This window comes from Triturus cristatus, chromosome 5_2 (assembly GCF_964204655.1).
Source record: "Triturus cristatus chromosome 5_2, aTriCri1.1, whole genome shotgun sequence".
Taxonomy (NCBI): Eukaryota; Metazoa; Chordata; class Amphibia; order Caudata; family Salamandridae; genus Triturus; species Triturus cristatus.
The window spans coordinates 905,035,711-905,049,662 of NC_140588.1; the positions used below are offsets into that span (position 1 = coordinate 905,035,711).

At 47.0% G+C, this 13,952-nt stretch overlaps 1 protein-coding gene across 2 annotated transcripts in view; it reads right to left on the reverse strand.

Annotated features, from left to right (window-relative positions):
• The window catches only part of UPF3B (UPF3B regulator of nonsense mediated mRNA decay), a 291,003-nt gene that overhangs the window by 93,172 nt on the left and 183,879 nt on the right, over positions 1-13,952 (reverse strand). For both annotated transcript variants that reach the window (XM_085608075.1, XM_085608076.1), the window contains exons 7-8: positions 13,419-13,607; positions 4,565-4,731 (exon numbers count right to left, since the gene is read on the reverse strand). In XM_085608075.1, coding sequence (XP_085464201.1) covers positions 4,565-4,731; positions 13,419-13,607 — 356 coding nt within the window. The remainder of the gene's footprint in view (positions 1-4,564; positions 4,732-13,418; positions 13,608-13,952) is intronic.

Below are 13,952 nucleotides of genomic sequence, written 5' to 3' on the forward strand. Positions count from 1 at the left end.
AACCTTGTCCGGATGAACAGATAGAAAAGGAGGCTTTGAAGATAAAGCCTGGAGCTCACTCACCCGTCTAGCCGAGGTGATGGCTACCAGAAAAGCAGTCTTTAGAGTTAGAAGACGAAGAGGGCAATTGTGAAGAGGCTCGAAGGGAGCGCACATCAGGAATGTCAAAACCAGATTCAAGTCCCACTGAGGCATTACAAAAGGGACAGGAGGGAACGTGTGTGTAATGCCTTTGAGAAAGCGTGTAACCACAGGGGACTTGAAAAGAGAAGGCTGATCAGGAAGCCGCAAGAAGGCGGAGATGGCAGCAAGATAACCTTTCAGGGTGCCCAGGGCAGAGCCCTGCCGGGCCAGAGAAAGAAGGAAGAGGAGAACCTCAGAAAGAGGGGCGGAAAGGGGATCCACAGCCTTTGCTGTGCACCATGCCACAAATTTGTTCCACCGGCAGGCGTATACCGACTTTGTGGAGGGACGCCTGGCTGCCAGAATGATATCACAGACTTCAGGAGGCAAGTCAAATGGCATCAACTGCCGCCGCTCAATCTCCACGCATGGAGGTGGAGGCTGGACAGGTTCGGGTGGAGGACCGTCCCCTGCTGCTGCGACAGAAGATCCTCCCGAAGGGGCAGACGTATCGGGGGATCGGTCAACAGACTGAGTAGCTCGGGATACCAGTATCTTCGTGCCCAATCCGGAGCCACCAAGATGACTTGGGCCCGGTCGCGCCTGATCTTCTTCAGCACTCTGGGCAGAAGTGGTATAGGCGGAAAGGCGTACAACAGACCGCAACTCCACTCGTGACGAAAAGCGTCGCCGAGCGAGTGCCGCCTTGGAAATTCCAACGCGCAGAACTGCTGACATTGCGCGTTCTCTTCGGTGGCGAATAGATCTAACCAAGGCTCTCCCCACTGCTGAAAGAGGCCTTGCACCACTTCGGAGTTCAGACGCCATTCGTGATCCATCATGCACCGGCGGCTGAGTTCGTCTGCTCTGGCGTTCAGAGAGCCCGCCAGATGTTGAACCACCAGGGTGACGCCCTGGTGTTCCAGCCATGTCCAGAGGCGCAGAGCCTCCTGACAAAGTGTCCACGACCCCACCCCGCCCTGTTTGTTGCAGTACCACATGGCGGTGGTGTTGTCCGTGAACACCTGCACGACACTTCCCCTGACAGAGGGAAGGAAGGCTTTCAGTGCAAGCCGGATCGCTCTCAACTCCAACAGGTTGATGTGGAGACGAGACTCCGCCGGAGACCAGAGGCCTCTGATCTCCGCCTCTCCCATATGGCCACCCCATCCCAGGAGGGACGCATCCGTCACTACGACATGCTCCGGTTGGGGAAGGGAGAGGCTCTTGCCCTTGACCCACTCGCGGTCCGTGAGCCACCACTGCAACTGCTGTGCAGTACCCTCCGAGATCAAGACATGGTCGGACAGGTTGCCGTGATGCTGGGCCCACTGAAACTTCAGGTCCCACTGCAGAGCCCGCATGCGCCGCCTGGCGTGATGCACTAGTAGGATGCAGGAGGCCATCAGCCCCAGAAGCCGCAACACTAGCCTGACCGAAACCCGGGATAGAGGCCGAAAGATGGGAATCAGGGCCTGTATATCCCGGACCCGCTGTTCCGGAGGATGGACCCGGAACTGCGCCGAATCGAGAACCGCTCCGATGAAGAGGAGCTTCTGAGAGGGACTCAAGTGTGACTTCGGCACGTTGATGGAAAACCCCAGCAAATGCAGGAGATCCGCCGTAGTCTGAAGGTGGGAGACGACTGCGTGGGGCGAGCCCGCCTTCAACAACCAGTCGTCGAGATAGGGGAAGACTGGGACCCCTGATCTGCGCAGATGAGCTGCGACCACCGCCATCACTTTCGTGAACACCCGAGGGGCACTGGTGAGGCCGAAGGGGAGCACGGTAAACTGAAAGTGCTCTTGGCCCACCGTGAACCGCAGGTAACGCCGGTGGGCCGGCAGGACGGGGATATGGAAATATGCGTCCTGCAAGTCCAACGCTACCATCCAGTCTCCAGGGTCTAGGGCAGCTAAAACCTGAGCCAACGTTAGCATCTTGAACCTTTCCTTTCGGAGGAAGGCATTGACGTTCCGGAGGTCCAAGATAGGGCGCAGGCCCCCCTTGCCCTTCTTGGGAACCAGAAAGTAGTGGGAATAACAACCACGACCTACTTCTGGACTCGGAACGCGCTCGACGGCCCCCTTGGCCAAGAGAGCCGAAACTTCCTCGCGGAGAAGATCCAAATGATCCCCCGAGATACGGTGGTGCTGCGGTGGCATGGCTGGAGGGGTCGTCTCGAAGGGGAGGGAGTAGCCCCTTCGGAAGATTTGCAGCACCCACCTATCCGATGTTATGGACCGCCAGTGGAGCAGGTGATGGCGAACTCTGCCGCCCACTGGCGTGGTATGGGCCTGAAAGCTCGGACTAGGAAGGCTTTGAGGCGGATGCTGCCGGGGTGGATGTGGGCTGACCACGTCGGCCTCCATTTCCGCCACGGCGGAAGCCACGTCCGCGACCGCGCGCAGGTTGGTTCTGCGGCTGGTGGCTTTGCGGACGTGAGGAGGCGCCCCTTCCTTGGCCACGAAAGGGGCGAAAAGCGGAGGTGTGCGCCCGCGGAGCCGAGAGGCCCAAGGACTTGGCCGTAGCCCGGGAGTCCTTAAAACGGTTCAGCGCACTGTCCGCCTTCTCACCAAACAGGCGAGTGCCATCAAAGGGCATGTCCATGAGGGTGTTCTGGACATCCCCGGAAAATGACGTGGACCGCATCCAGGCGTGGCGGCGGAGCGCCACCGTGGTGGAAATCGCCCGACCTAGCGAGTCCGTGGTGTCAAGCCCACATCTTATGGCGTGCCGTGCCGCATCCCTCCCATCGGCCAAAGCCTGGGTAAGACGCGTCCGGACCTCCTCCGGACACAGGGGCAGCACGTCCTCCACCGTATCCCACAGGGAATGGGAATAACGGTCCAAGAGACAGGCGGTATTTAAGGACCGCAGGCCCAAACTAAGGGACGAGAACAGTTTCTTGCCAAACTGCTCGAGTCTCTTGGAATCCCGGTCCGGCGGAGCGGTCGGGAAGGAGGATTGGGAAGTAGAGGCCTGGATAACCAGACTCTCGGGGGTGGGGTGTTGGGACAGGAAACTGGGGTCGCCCGGAGCAGGGCGGTGGCGCCTGGCAACGTTCCGATCCACAGGAGGAACTGTGGAGGGCTTGGACCAGGTGCCCTGCAGAACGTCAGTGAGGGCCTCGTTGAACGGCAGCAGAGGCTCAGTGGAGCTTGCTGAGGTTTGAAGCACCTCAGTGAGGATGTTGGTCCTCACAGCCACGGCAGGCAACTCGAGCCCAAGGGCCTCAGCCGCCTTGCGCAGCACCACAGAAAATGCTGCACCCTCCTCCGAAGCCACGGTCGGAGGAGAAGTGAATCCAGCGTCTGGCGAGGTGTCCAGCCCGCTGGCCTCCCCCAGTTCATCTGCCCAGTCCTGAGAAAGCTGTGACTGAACAGCCAGAGGGTCCTCGAACCCCTCCCAGTCGCCCCCTTCTTCCGATTCCTGATAAACAGGAGGAAGGATCGGAACCGGACTGTAGAGATGGTAGGACTCAAGCGGCGTCGGATGCGGCGTCGGCGGACGCCGTGCCGGCGTCGGGTCCGGATGAGGGCTAAACCGGGGCGTCGGCGTCACAGGCGTCGGCGTCGGTGGCGCCGGTGACGGCGTCGGTGGTTCAGGCGTCGGCGCCAGTGGAGGAGTGACAAGGTCAACCGGCGTCGACTGGGGCCCAGGCAAGGGCCCCGCGGGGACCTGCGACGTCGAGACCGGAGTCGTCGACGGCGCCGGGGCCGGAGCCGCCGGCACGCGAGGTCGCCCAGTCGAGTCCGCGGGGCCCGAAGGCGCGCCAGCGGGCGTCGACGGCGGGGCCAGGCTCCTCATGGCCGAGAGGAAGGCACTGATCTCCGCCGGCGCCGCGTCAGCCCCAGGGACCGGAAGGTATGGGGGCGGACGCGGCACCTGCGGCTCCGCCGGAGCCGCGGGGGTGGAACCACTTGGACCCTCGGCCGAGTCGCGCGACCGGCGAGGGGAGTCCGAAGAGCGATGTCGCCGCTTGGACTTCTTAGAGTGTTTGGACTTACCCGACGACTTGGAGCCCGACGAGCGATGGTGGCGTCGGCTAGGGCTCCGCGAGCGATCCTTGGACCTCCTCCTGGACCGGGATCGCGCACGACAGACAAGGATCAAAAATGATCAAAAAGATTTAGTCAAAAAAGACTAAAAGGGGTAGCTCTCCCGGATCTGCGCTTACTGGCGCGGAAAAAAGAAGAACTGACGTCAGCGCGCGAGGGCGGCGTCTAAGTACTCCGACGACGTCATCCCGGCGCACGACGCCGACGACGGACGCGGAGCCGCAGACGACGCCTAGCGACGCGCAAGGGGTATTGCTGACGAAAAATCTTCCGGATCCAGTCTGACGCCTGGGGATATTCTAAGGTGAGGAATCTAACTAACGTGTTTCTTTCAGATTAATGTACTCACCATAATGTAACAAATGCAGCAAAATACTTACTTTTTCATTCTATCATCCTTATTTTCACCATCGGATCGTTTGGCTGTCGTATTGCTTTGCCCACTTGTACTCTTTTCATCTTTAAAAAAATCTTTTTCTATTCTTTTGGATTTGAACTTTTTTTCAGAATCAAATCTTTCATCATCTTTTTCAGGCTTCTTCAAAAGCTGTTAAGAAAATAAACGGTATTCAGACTCTTCGACAAACATTTCTAACTTAAAATAAACATCCAAACCTTCAAAGACAGCTTACCCACAGAGCTCCTCAGGTCAAGTGCTGCCCTATATGGGATCAAGCAACCCTCTTACAATTCAAACTCCTTCTCTTCGTAAAAAAAAGCATGCACTCATGCAGCCATGCTTTCAAGCAGTTTATTCCTCTGTACAACCCTGACATGTTTTGGCCAACACAGCCTTTCTCAAAGTGAGAAATCCAGGTTTGTGATCTTTTATAGTCATGTATCACATGCTACAAAGCCAACATAGACAAAATACTCAAATCTCTATATCTTGTTTGCAAGTCACATGGGAATGTATTACTGAAATACATTGAAAACAATTTAAAGTCCTTACTAAAAGGCAGAGCTAATATGATATTCAATCACAAGGAAAACAGAATTGTCTTAAACTTACAAACATTTTTAAATGATCACTATTTTAGTATCCATTGTGTAATTTTAACCCAAATTGGTCGAGGTGCATTGTAGTTAGAGGGTTTGTGAATTCAAACCACCCAATATGGAGTATATGTTTCATAAGGTACCACAGTGTTTCCTTAGAAGTATACTTTCTGGTGTACGTACAATGTTAAATGACCCAAGAAAGAATTTTTATTCCTAAAGTACCCCGTGTTCCCATCTATATATATGCTAACTAGTATCCTATAAATGTCTATACTCAGGTTAATATAGAATTGGATGTATTTGTTGACAAAAATGATATCTCATCCTTATTAATAAATTCACCCGTTGTGAACTCTACATAAACCTAGACTCGCAAATATGATTGCAGAGTGGTGGGTCACAGATAAGAGGGTGTGTAGCTAGCAGGCTAACGCTGAGGCAGAAAAACTCTTGATCAGTCGCACAAATAGGGCCAGCGACATTACAAAGGCTCAAGGATATTGCCCAAATAAAGCGCACATGGCTGGAGTGCGTACGGGTGTTCCTGAAAACATCATAAAAGTCAGATGCAACATGAGTTAGGAACACACAGCCAATCAGGGCCGAGCACACGCAGTGATCACGCACTCCCCAAGCCAGACATCTGGACACGTTCGCCACTGACCACATTGTGTCCATGCGAAGTAGAGACTCACCAGTGGCAACCATTAGATGATTAATTTAGGACTCCAAAGGCAGCACCCAACATTCCTCATCATATAAGGTAGGCCGGAAACTTTTACAACGTCCTAAATTTTGTATATAAGAAGGTCGCAAACAGAACGTAACCTGAGACCGTCCTCAGACCCTGTGCCTGTAACTGTTCTCCCGGCCTTAAAGTTGAATTAAACAAACTGTTCCTGCTTTGCCAAACACCACTTGTCAACAGTTTAAGGGTTTTCAAACTCAAGCAATACTAATTCTATTTAAGCAGGTGATAGCCCCAGGAGGCTTTGCCAACTCAGGCTTATTGAATCCCAGGAGGTTAATAATTGTAGTGGGATATTTCAATCTGCAATGCACAGCATCAGTCAACCAATATAATTAGTAGTCTTTATAGTATAAGTGTAGTGAAACCTGAAATCCATCAACTTTAACAATCCTATATTGCATAGTACCATATTATTTTGTTTTTGCCATCTTTTTCAGGTACCTAATAACCTGCATTCCTAGTAATTCAATAATATGCATTTACAGTCCATAGGAAACTTATAAATATAACTCCTGATGGCAAAGCAATCCAACTACGCATTGGCCAATAAAGTTCATAATAAACTCACTGAACATTCATGCTCAGCCCTTCCATATGGGAATGAAATGGATTTCTCTATATGTGTACCAACAGTTCTTCTATGTTCATCACCTGCATTTTTTTAACTGAGTCGATGTGCCTAGATTCCAATTTTCACAATAAAGAGCCCAAGAAGGGGAGGATAAGAACCAGAGAGTAACGTAAAATAACACACATTTGTAAAGTACACATTCCGCCAGAAGGGTAACAAGAACCTTAGGATGACAGATTAAGGGCATTGGACCCGTTAGGGTCAGAAATTCCGCCACTCCACCTCCAGAACACAGAATAAGCACCCAATATCTTCACAAGGGAAAGCTCTAAGAGATTACCACTCCTGGGTTCTGCCTACCTACTGGGCTCTTCACTTGAAAACGATGCCCCAACTGGTGAGATGAAGTGTCTAAACGTTTGTGCCAATCCCACAGTGCATTAACACAGTAAAAATATGTAAACTGTCTATTGAAAGACTAGATTAGAAGGTCCCGGATACCTATCCAGTTCTGATCCGGACTAACCTAACCAATTATAATTCAAGACAGGGTGCATAAAAAGTTGCTACAAAACACATTGCCCTCGTATAATTACATACGCTAGAATAGCTACTGATCATATCTATCATTATGTACCCTCACCAGTCCATAGCAACCAACCACTTATTACCAACTTGATAGCACAGTACGACCAAAGAGATCAGCAAGAGACTGATGAGCTCTAGGAAGGACTCTTGACACAGTCCACCAATGCAGTTCCCGACTAACTTCATACTGAAGGCTGACATCTTACAATGACAATCATACAGGGGATTTTGGAAAATAGTCCACCCTGGCTGAACTCGGATTAGCTTCCCAACCGACCTCTACCTGCTTGGGACCATAAACAAATTTCAGAATTGACAAGCATTGCTAGAAGCTGTGTCCAGTAAACAGATGCCCACACCTCAGTAGACATCATGTACGATATGGAAACACTTCTCACATTGGATCAAAATAAAGAAAACACCCTTTTACCAAAAACAAAACAGTATACTAGCTGTTCAGGGAAGGGCTTCAGCACCTCACATAGGGTTAACCAGCTATATAATTGTTCCAACACAATACACTCTTGGCACTGAATAACAGATGGTTATTGTTACCCAACCCATTGGTAATAATTTTAACGGCTATGTAAGGATGAAAGGGGAACATTCATGGATTTGAACCGGTGACCACGAGAAGAAACACTGTACCACGCAGTGGAAGCACTAGTTCACTGAGCCACCAGACCCAGCCACAAGGTCAGTAACACAAGGAGAGAACTACTGACAACCTACCAGAGAACAAATGATTGGGTCTCAAATTTATACAAATTACTCAATGCACTTAAGAGGATTGGAAATATATGTGGAAGAGGGGAACAGATCTAAGTGGGGTGATCACAAGAAACAAATTGGATATTTTGTGGAGGAATGTGTATAAAAACAGCTTGAATGTACACCTTAGAGAGTTAGCACTAAAAACTATGACATGGTGGTGCCCAACGCCAAACATATTGCATAATAAATTTCAGACAATAGGCTTGTAACTGCGCATAAGATCAGCAAGTTCACTCCTCGCTACACACTGGAAAAGGGGGAGGAGCAAAATTGGGGAATCTAGTCTCCATTAAAGACACAATGAGCTTTCCGATAGATCGGTTTAGAGCTACCGCTATATTGGGTGTCTGCCTAGGATGATTGGAAGAGATTATCTCTGCACCCAGAAATTGATTTACCAGCAACTGATGGTGCCCAGAACGACCACCGCACATCACTGCAAATGGAGAAGTCTAACCTGGCATAGAGGTGTCTGGAGAAGCTGGAAATCAATTGCAGTTGGGAAACTTCCAGCTCACATCACTAAGAAGAGAGAACATTTTGGCTATATGGCTACCAGTTTGCAAGATACAGAGAAAGACCATTGCAAACTCACCTGCCCTCCTAGGTGGCGAGACTGTATGATTTATGTGGCCTGACCTATTAAAAAAACGGTTTAAATGAAGGATTCATTACTAAACAAGAATTTGACTTCCTCAACCAGAAGAATCCAAGGACCCCTGTACTTTATACTTTGCCTAAAGTGCATAAAGATCCAACTAATCCTCCGGGAAGACCAATTCTGTCCGGATGTGGTTCTGTTCTTGAACCCCTGGGACACTACATTAACAGCTTCATTAAGGACTATGTACCTGTCTTACCCACATATGTAAGAGACAGTACGCACATGATAAACTTGATAGAAGGAATGGAATACGATCCCCTTCAAGAGATGCTAGTAACATTGGATATAGAATGGTATATATGAACATTCAAAAGACCGAAAGCATCAATGTCATAAAAGTTGCCCTAAACTCACGCCCGGCACCCATGGCAGTCCCAACGGAGTTCATCACAGACTTGTTAGAAATCGCACTGACAATGAATTACTTCAAATTCAACATGAATTATTTCCAACAACGCTCAGGCACATCCATGGGAGCAATTTTTGCACCAAACCTAGCTAATTTATGTAGGTGACCCTGAAAACAAATTCATTAATGATGGGATTAATCCCTTCTTCACCAGTATCAAGTGCTGGAAGCGCTATATAGACTTAATTTTTCTTCTATGGCCAGGTACTGAGAGGAGTTGGGGAAATGTTCATTGCCTAGCTACATGACTGCCAATCAGCGCTCACTTTTACTACCAGCACGGATAGAGAAAATGTTCCCTTCCTTGACCTACAAATAAGATGTCGCAACAATCAACTGAATGTGACCCTCTATCGTAAGCCCACTGATAGAAACACACTTCTGCAATACAAAAGCTTCCATCCCAGGGCCCTGAATGATGGCCTACCATATGGGCTATTCCTGCAACTTAGACGTAACTGCACAGAAAAAGAAGGCTTCTTCAGAAAGGTAAATATCTTGAGCACCAGACTGCGTGAGAGGATACCCCAAACGATTGGTGAAAACATCCATGAAGAGGGAATGGTTCAGTCCCCGAGAAGTACTACTAACGAGTAGAACCAAAAACCAGACCAATAAAAGTGTGTGTGTGTGACGATCTGCCTCCTCAGTACACAGGTCACGAAAACCATTAAAAGACATTGGCTTACACTCAATACGCTGAATGCCTGCAGACAACTGCCCATGTTCTCCTACAAAAAGGGAAAGAATATCAAAGACCATCTGGTACACTTGGACACAAGCATTGTGAAACCCAACATAAAAATGACACTACGTGCTAATTGTGCAACGCCAAATGTAATGTACTGCATCTGGTGCCCCTGTAGTCTGAGATATATTGGACAGACCACTCAACCAGTGAAAACACACATTGGCCAGCACCATAGCAGAATACGTTGCCAAGTAGAGAATGCCCCCTTAGTAGAGCACTACAAAGAAAAATCCCACACTTCTGATGACATTAAATGGCAAGCGATTGAGAAAGCGAAAATACCCCCTAGGGGTGGTGATATCTCACTTATTTTACATTCTCTAGAGTGTAAATGGATTGAGAAATGTGATTCAATTAGAAATGGGTTAAACAGCCTAGAGCAGAGGTCTTCAATCTGTGGGGTGCGACCCCCAGGGGGGCCGTGGAGTCACAGGAAGGGGGGCGCGCATTCCCCAGCCAAGCGCTGTGCCAGAGAGAGCCTCGCACTGGGAGCTGCTCTAAAGAGCAATCCGATTGTGAACACTTCTCACCAGCTGATGAAGGAGGATGGGTCTTGGCGACAACGACCATTAGGAGGCAGTCAGGCTCTGCAGGAGGCCAGTACTAGCTTAATTGACCTTGTGCTGGGCCTGTTCATGCACTGCGTCTACAAAGGAAGGTGGGATGGGGGCTGGCGCGGGCCGTTCTCAGCGAGGGGATCATGGGATGGAAATCAGAGGCCAGAACCACCCAACTTCGAACTTTCCTCACCTTCTTTCTGCTATTTCGAAATTTGTCATTTTTCCTGTTTTTTTTTTACCTAGTCTACACAAATACTTTCGATTGTTTTATTGTGGCGCATAAAAAACCTGTACTGGAAAGGCATTTGCAGAATATTTATATTTCAAATACATGTTTGAATATTATTTGTAAGATTTATTTCAATTAACTTTTAACTTTTTATTCTTTGGTCTCATTGAGGCAGAATTCTGCCAAATGTTATATTTATACAGTGCAATCGCACGACCTTTCATGTATGAAGATGGTTTCCGCAGTGAAAGCACTCGCAAATATATTTAAATACACGTTCCCCTACTTTCTGGAAAGAAGACAACCCACCTGGGACGGTTAATTCTAATAGTTAATATGCTTCAGCTGGAGTGTCATTCAAGGAGTGTCATGTGCTGTGAAACGGAAGCAAGCAGATAGTTAACTCCCAGGGTGCAGCGGCTTGACTGAAAGAAATACAAACGTGTGCTAGGTGAAAAGGTAAATAAAGGGTGCTTGAAGGCAGGTACTGGTTTTAATTGATCGAATCATTCAAAGCTTTGTGATGACACAGGTGCATTCTTTTTGAGTGGTAGTGCAAAGAGAACAATTGAGCTGTGAAGTGTGTGCTTTCAATTGTAATTGAATTTGTATAACGCTTACTACCCCAGGAGGTGTTGAAGGGACAGTTTTGTAAATATGTACAACCTGGGTATTACTAAAATGCAAGTTTTAAATAATGACTTACATATTCACAGTGCTTTCTGTAACAAGCTATAACCTTCTAGCACAGAACATGCCCACATCACTATTCTCCACTGCACCATTAAAGAATTAATTCTGTGGGTCCCTGGTTACACATAGACCTCTGAAGTGCATTAAACCAATAAAGGTGTCTTAATGTACTATTGTGCATTTCCCACTGAGTAACACCTTTTTAAATGTATTTTTCACTTAAACTACCAGTTCTTTTATACGTAGCTACCTGGCAGTGAAAAACCTAAACATTTTTAAGGAATACATTGTTTAATAATATCTCCCCACCGTAAAAATGATTTGCCACAGGAATTAAGGGCGTTTATGGTTATTGATGGAGAGTAACAGTTTCTAGAATATTTTGTCAGGAGGGGGTCCTTACACCTAAAAACGTTTGAGGAGGGGGTCTCGGCATCAAAAAGTTTGAAGACCTCTGGCCTAGAGGAATGGCGAAGGTTCATTAGCCTACATTAAAGTCGGCACCTATGAAACATTGAGACCTATTTCCGCTGACCCTCACAAGACACCTCCTATTTCACTCCTTGACACTAGAATCTCACCTATACCATGTCTGTTCCCTGTGTTACAAATGTACAAATAGGGTTAATTTTGAACGTCAAAGCAGACTGGTTCCTGCGAATTGTCGATCCGGCATACTTTTTATCCAGTGCCGGTAAGACTCCTCACTTACCACCTATGATTCACAGTCACCTTTCTTACAATTGGCTATATGCCCTAATAGCCACAATATGTATCATTAACAGGTACTACCTTGGAATTGCTGTGAATTATCCCAGAAGACATCCACTCTAGGCACACACTGTGCCACAATGGTAAGCCTCTGCGCGCCATTGCCCATGTTGTTTAGCCAACCTTTATTCCTGCATACTGTATTTCCTTAGCATTTTCTGATACTCTCCCCCCATTAGTCCCCAGAATTCCTTTCCTGAAGAGATCCCATACCACGAGAGGGTTGAAACGTCGTTGAATTTAACAAAGAGAGAGCCTATGAAAAAATAAATAATATCTACTATATTCTAATTGTGCAAAGCTCCTCTTTTGTTACAACCAATAACCTCCTTTATTTTTTACCCCTTCTTTTCACTTGACTCTTACACCACGTTAGGTTATGGTCACTTCACTGGGGATCACCAAATCACCTATGAATTGTATATAGTGTAAATACTTTGCGTTTTAGGAAATGCTGCTTTTGGTCATTATTGTGATACAAAATAAACTACCCTAATTTTGGCTGCAGGGAGTGCGACTTTGATAGACTGTCGTGTGGCCTTTTTGAATTATGTATTATTGTTCGGAAGGAATTCAACTAAGGTCCCATACTGCACATTTGTTTTCTCCTTGATTAATTCAAGCAAGACCTACTTTCTTCCCGAATCAGTATCGTTTGTGATAAAGGAGTTCCTTGTTAACATTGTTTTTTGCTCATTAGCAATACCCAGTTCGCAAGGACATATGGATCGCTCTTGTTTTTTCTAAATACTGACCTATTGATTGGCAGAGGTTCGCGATCACAACTGCAAATGCAGAGCTGGGGATGTAGATAAAGATACTTGGGATGCATGGGCTTAGTGTCTCTCAGAGAGGGTGATAGAAAACTATTTGAGAGGGTATGCTTATGTTTACATTCTTTTACAGTGTAATAACTGGTACAAGGCAGTGAATAGCTACTGCTGTATGCAAATACATAGAGGTCAATAAATCCTATACCGAAAATCACATGATAAAAAAAGAATTCAACCCTAGAAGCTATGCACTGGTCAGGGGCTCTAGCATTACCCCTCTCGCCCTTAGTTCGAGGATGGCAAAATATTATCCATAAGACCCAATGTGTTCTCAAATCAGGTTGCTACCTGCCTTGCATTGTTCTCTTTCAAGCTGCAGGAATCCAAAAGAGGGCTTTTAGGCAAGCTATGTTCTTACCTGAACTGTGACGAGTTGCTCATGACACTGTAATATGTTAGTGTCAAGTTACAATGACACTAACTTACAATAATTAAAATATTAAGACAATGTTTAAAACAATGTACAGCAAGCAAAGTACTCAACACTATCCCGTCAAAGAAAGGAAATTGACAAAATAATTTTTTTCCAGTATTAGGTGTACGAAAAACAATGAGCATGTTTTCACAAAGGTCTTCTAAAAGCATATTGATGCTAACAATAATACAAAAACAAGGCATGCATGTTTACTGGAAATAACCTTAATCTTTGGTTCATCTTTTGACCGATCCTTCTCTTTATCTGGAATCCTGTCAGTTTTTTTCAGTTTTTCACAGTCTTTCCTCTTCCTTCTCTCATCCTCCTTCCATTTTCGTCTTTCTTCTTCTCGTATCCTTTTTCTTTCCAACTCCCTTCTTCGTCTCTCTTCTCTTTTTTCCTCTCTTATCCGCTAAAACAAAAACCACAAACAACTTCCTACTAAATTTCATTACAAAATAGGGAAATAAAAACTCAGTCCTGACACTGCTAAAAGCATAATGTTAACTGGAGACTACTTATAACAATGTTAAATGATGCCATTGTTTTATCAGAACCATTTCTTAATTTATGTAAACACATGTGAAGTTTTAAGGATTTTTACAAACATGTTAACACATTTGGGTGGAAACACTGGGTCACTAAATTAAGTTCTCAGGTGTAAGGGCTTCCTTATAACATCTTAAAAGTGCTCATCTTTTTGGGCTCCAAAGAGAAACAAGAACCTGGAATAAAGATTTAACGATATGGCAGCAAG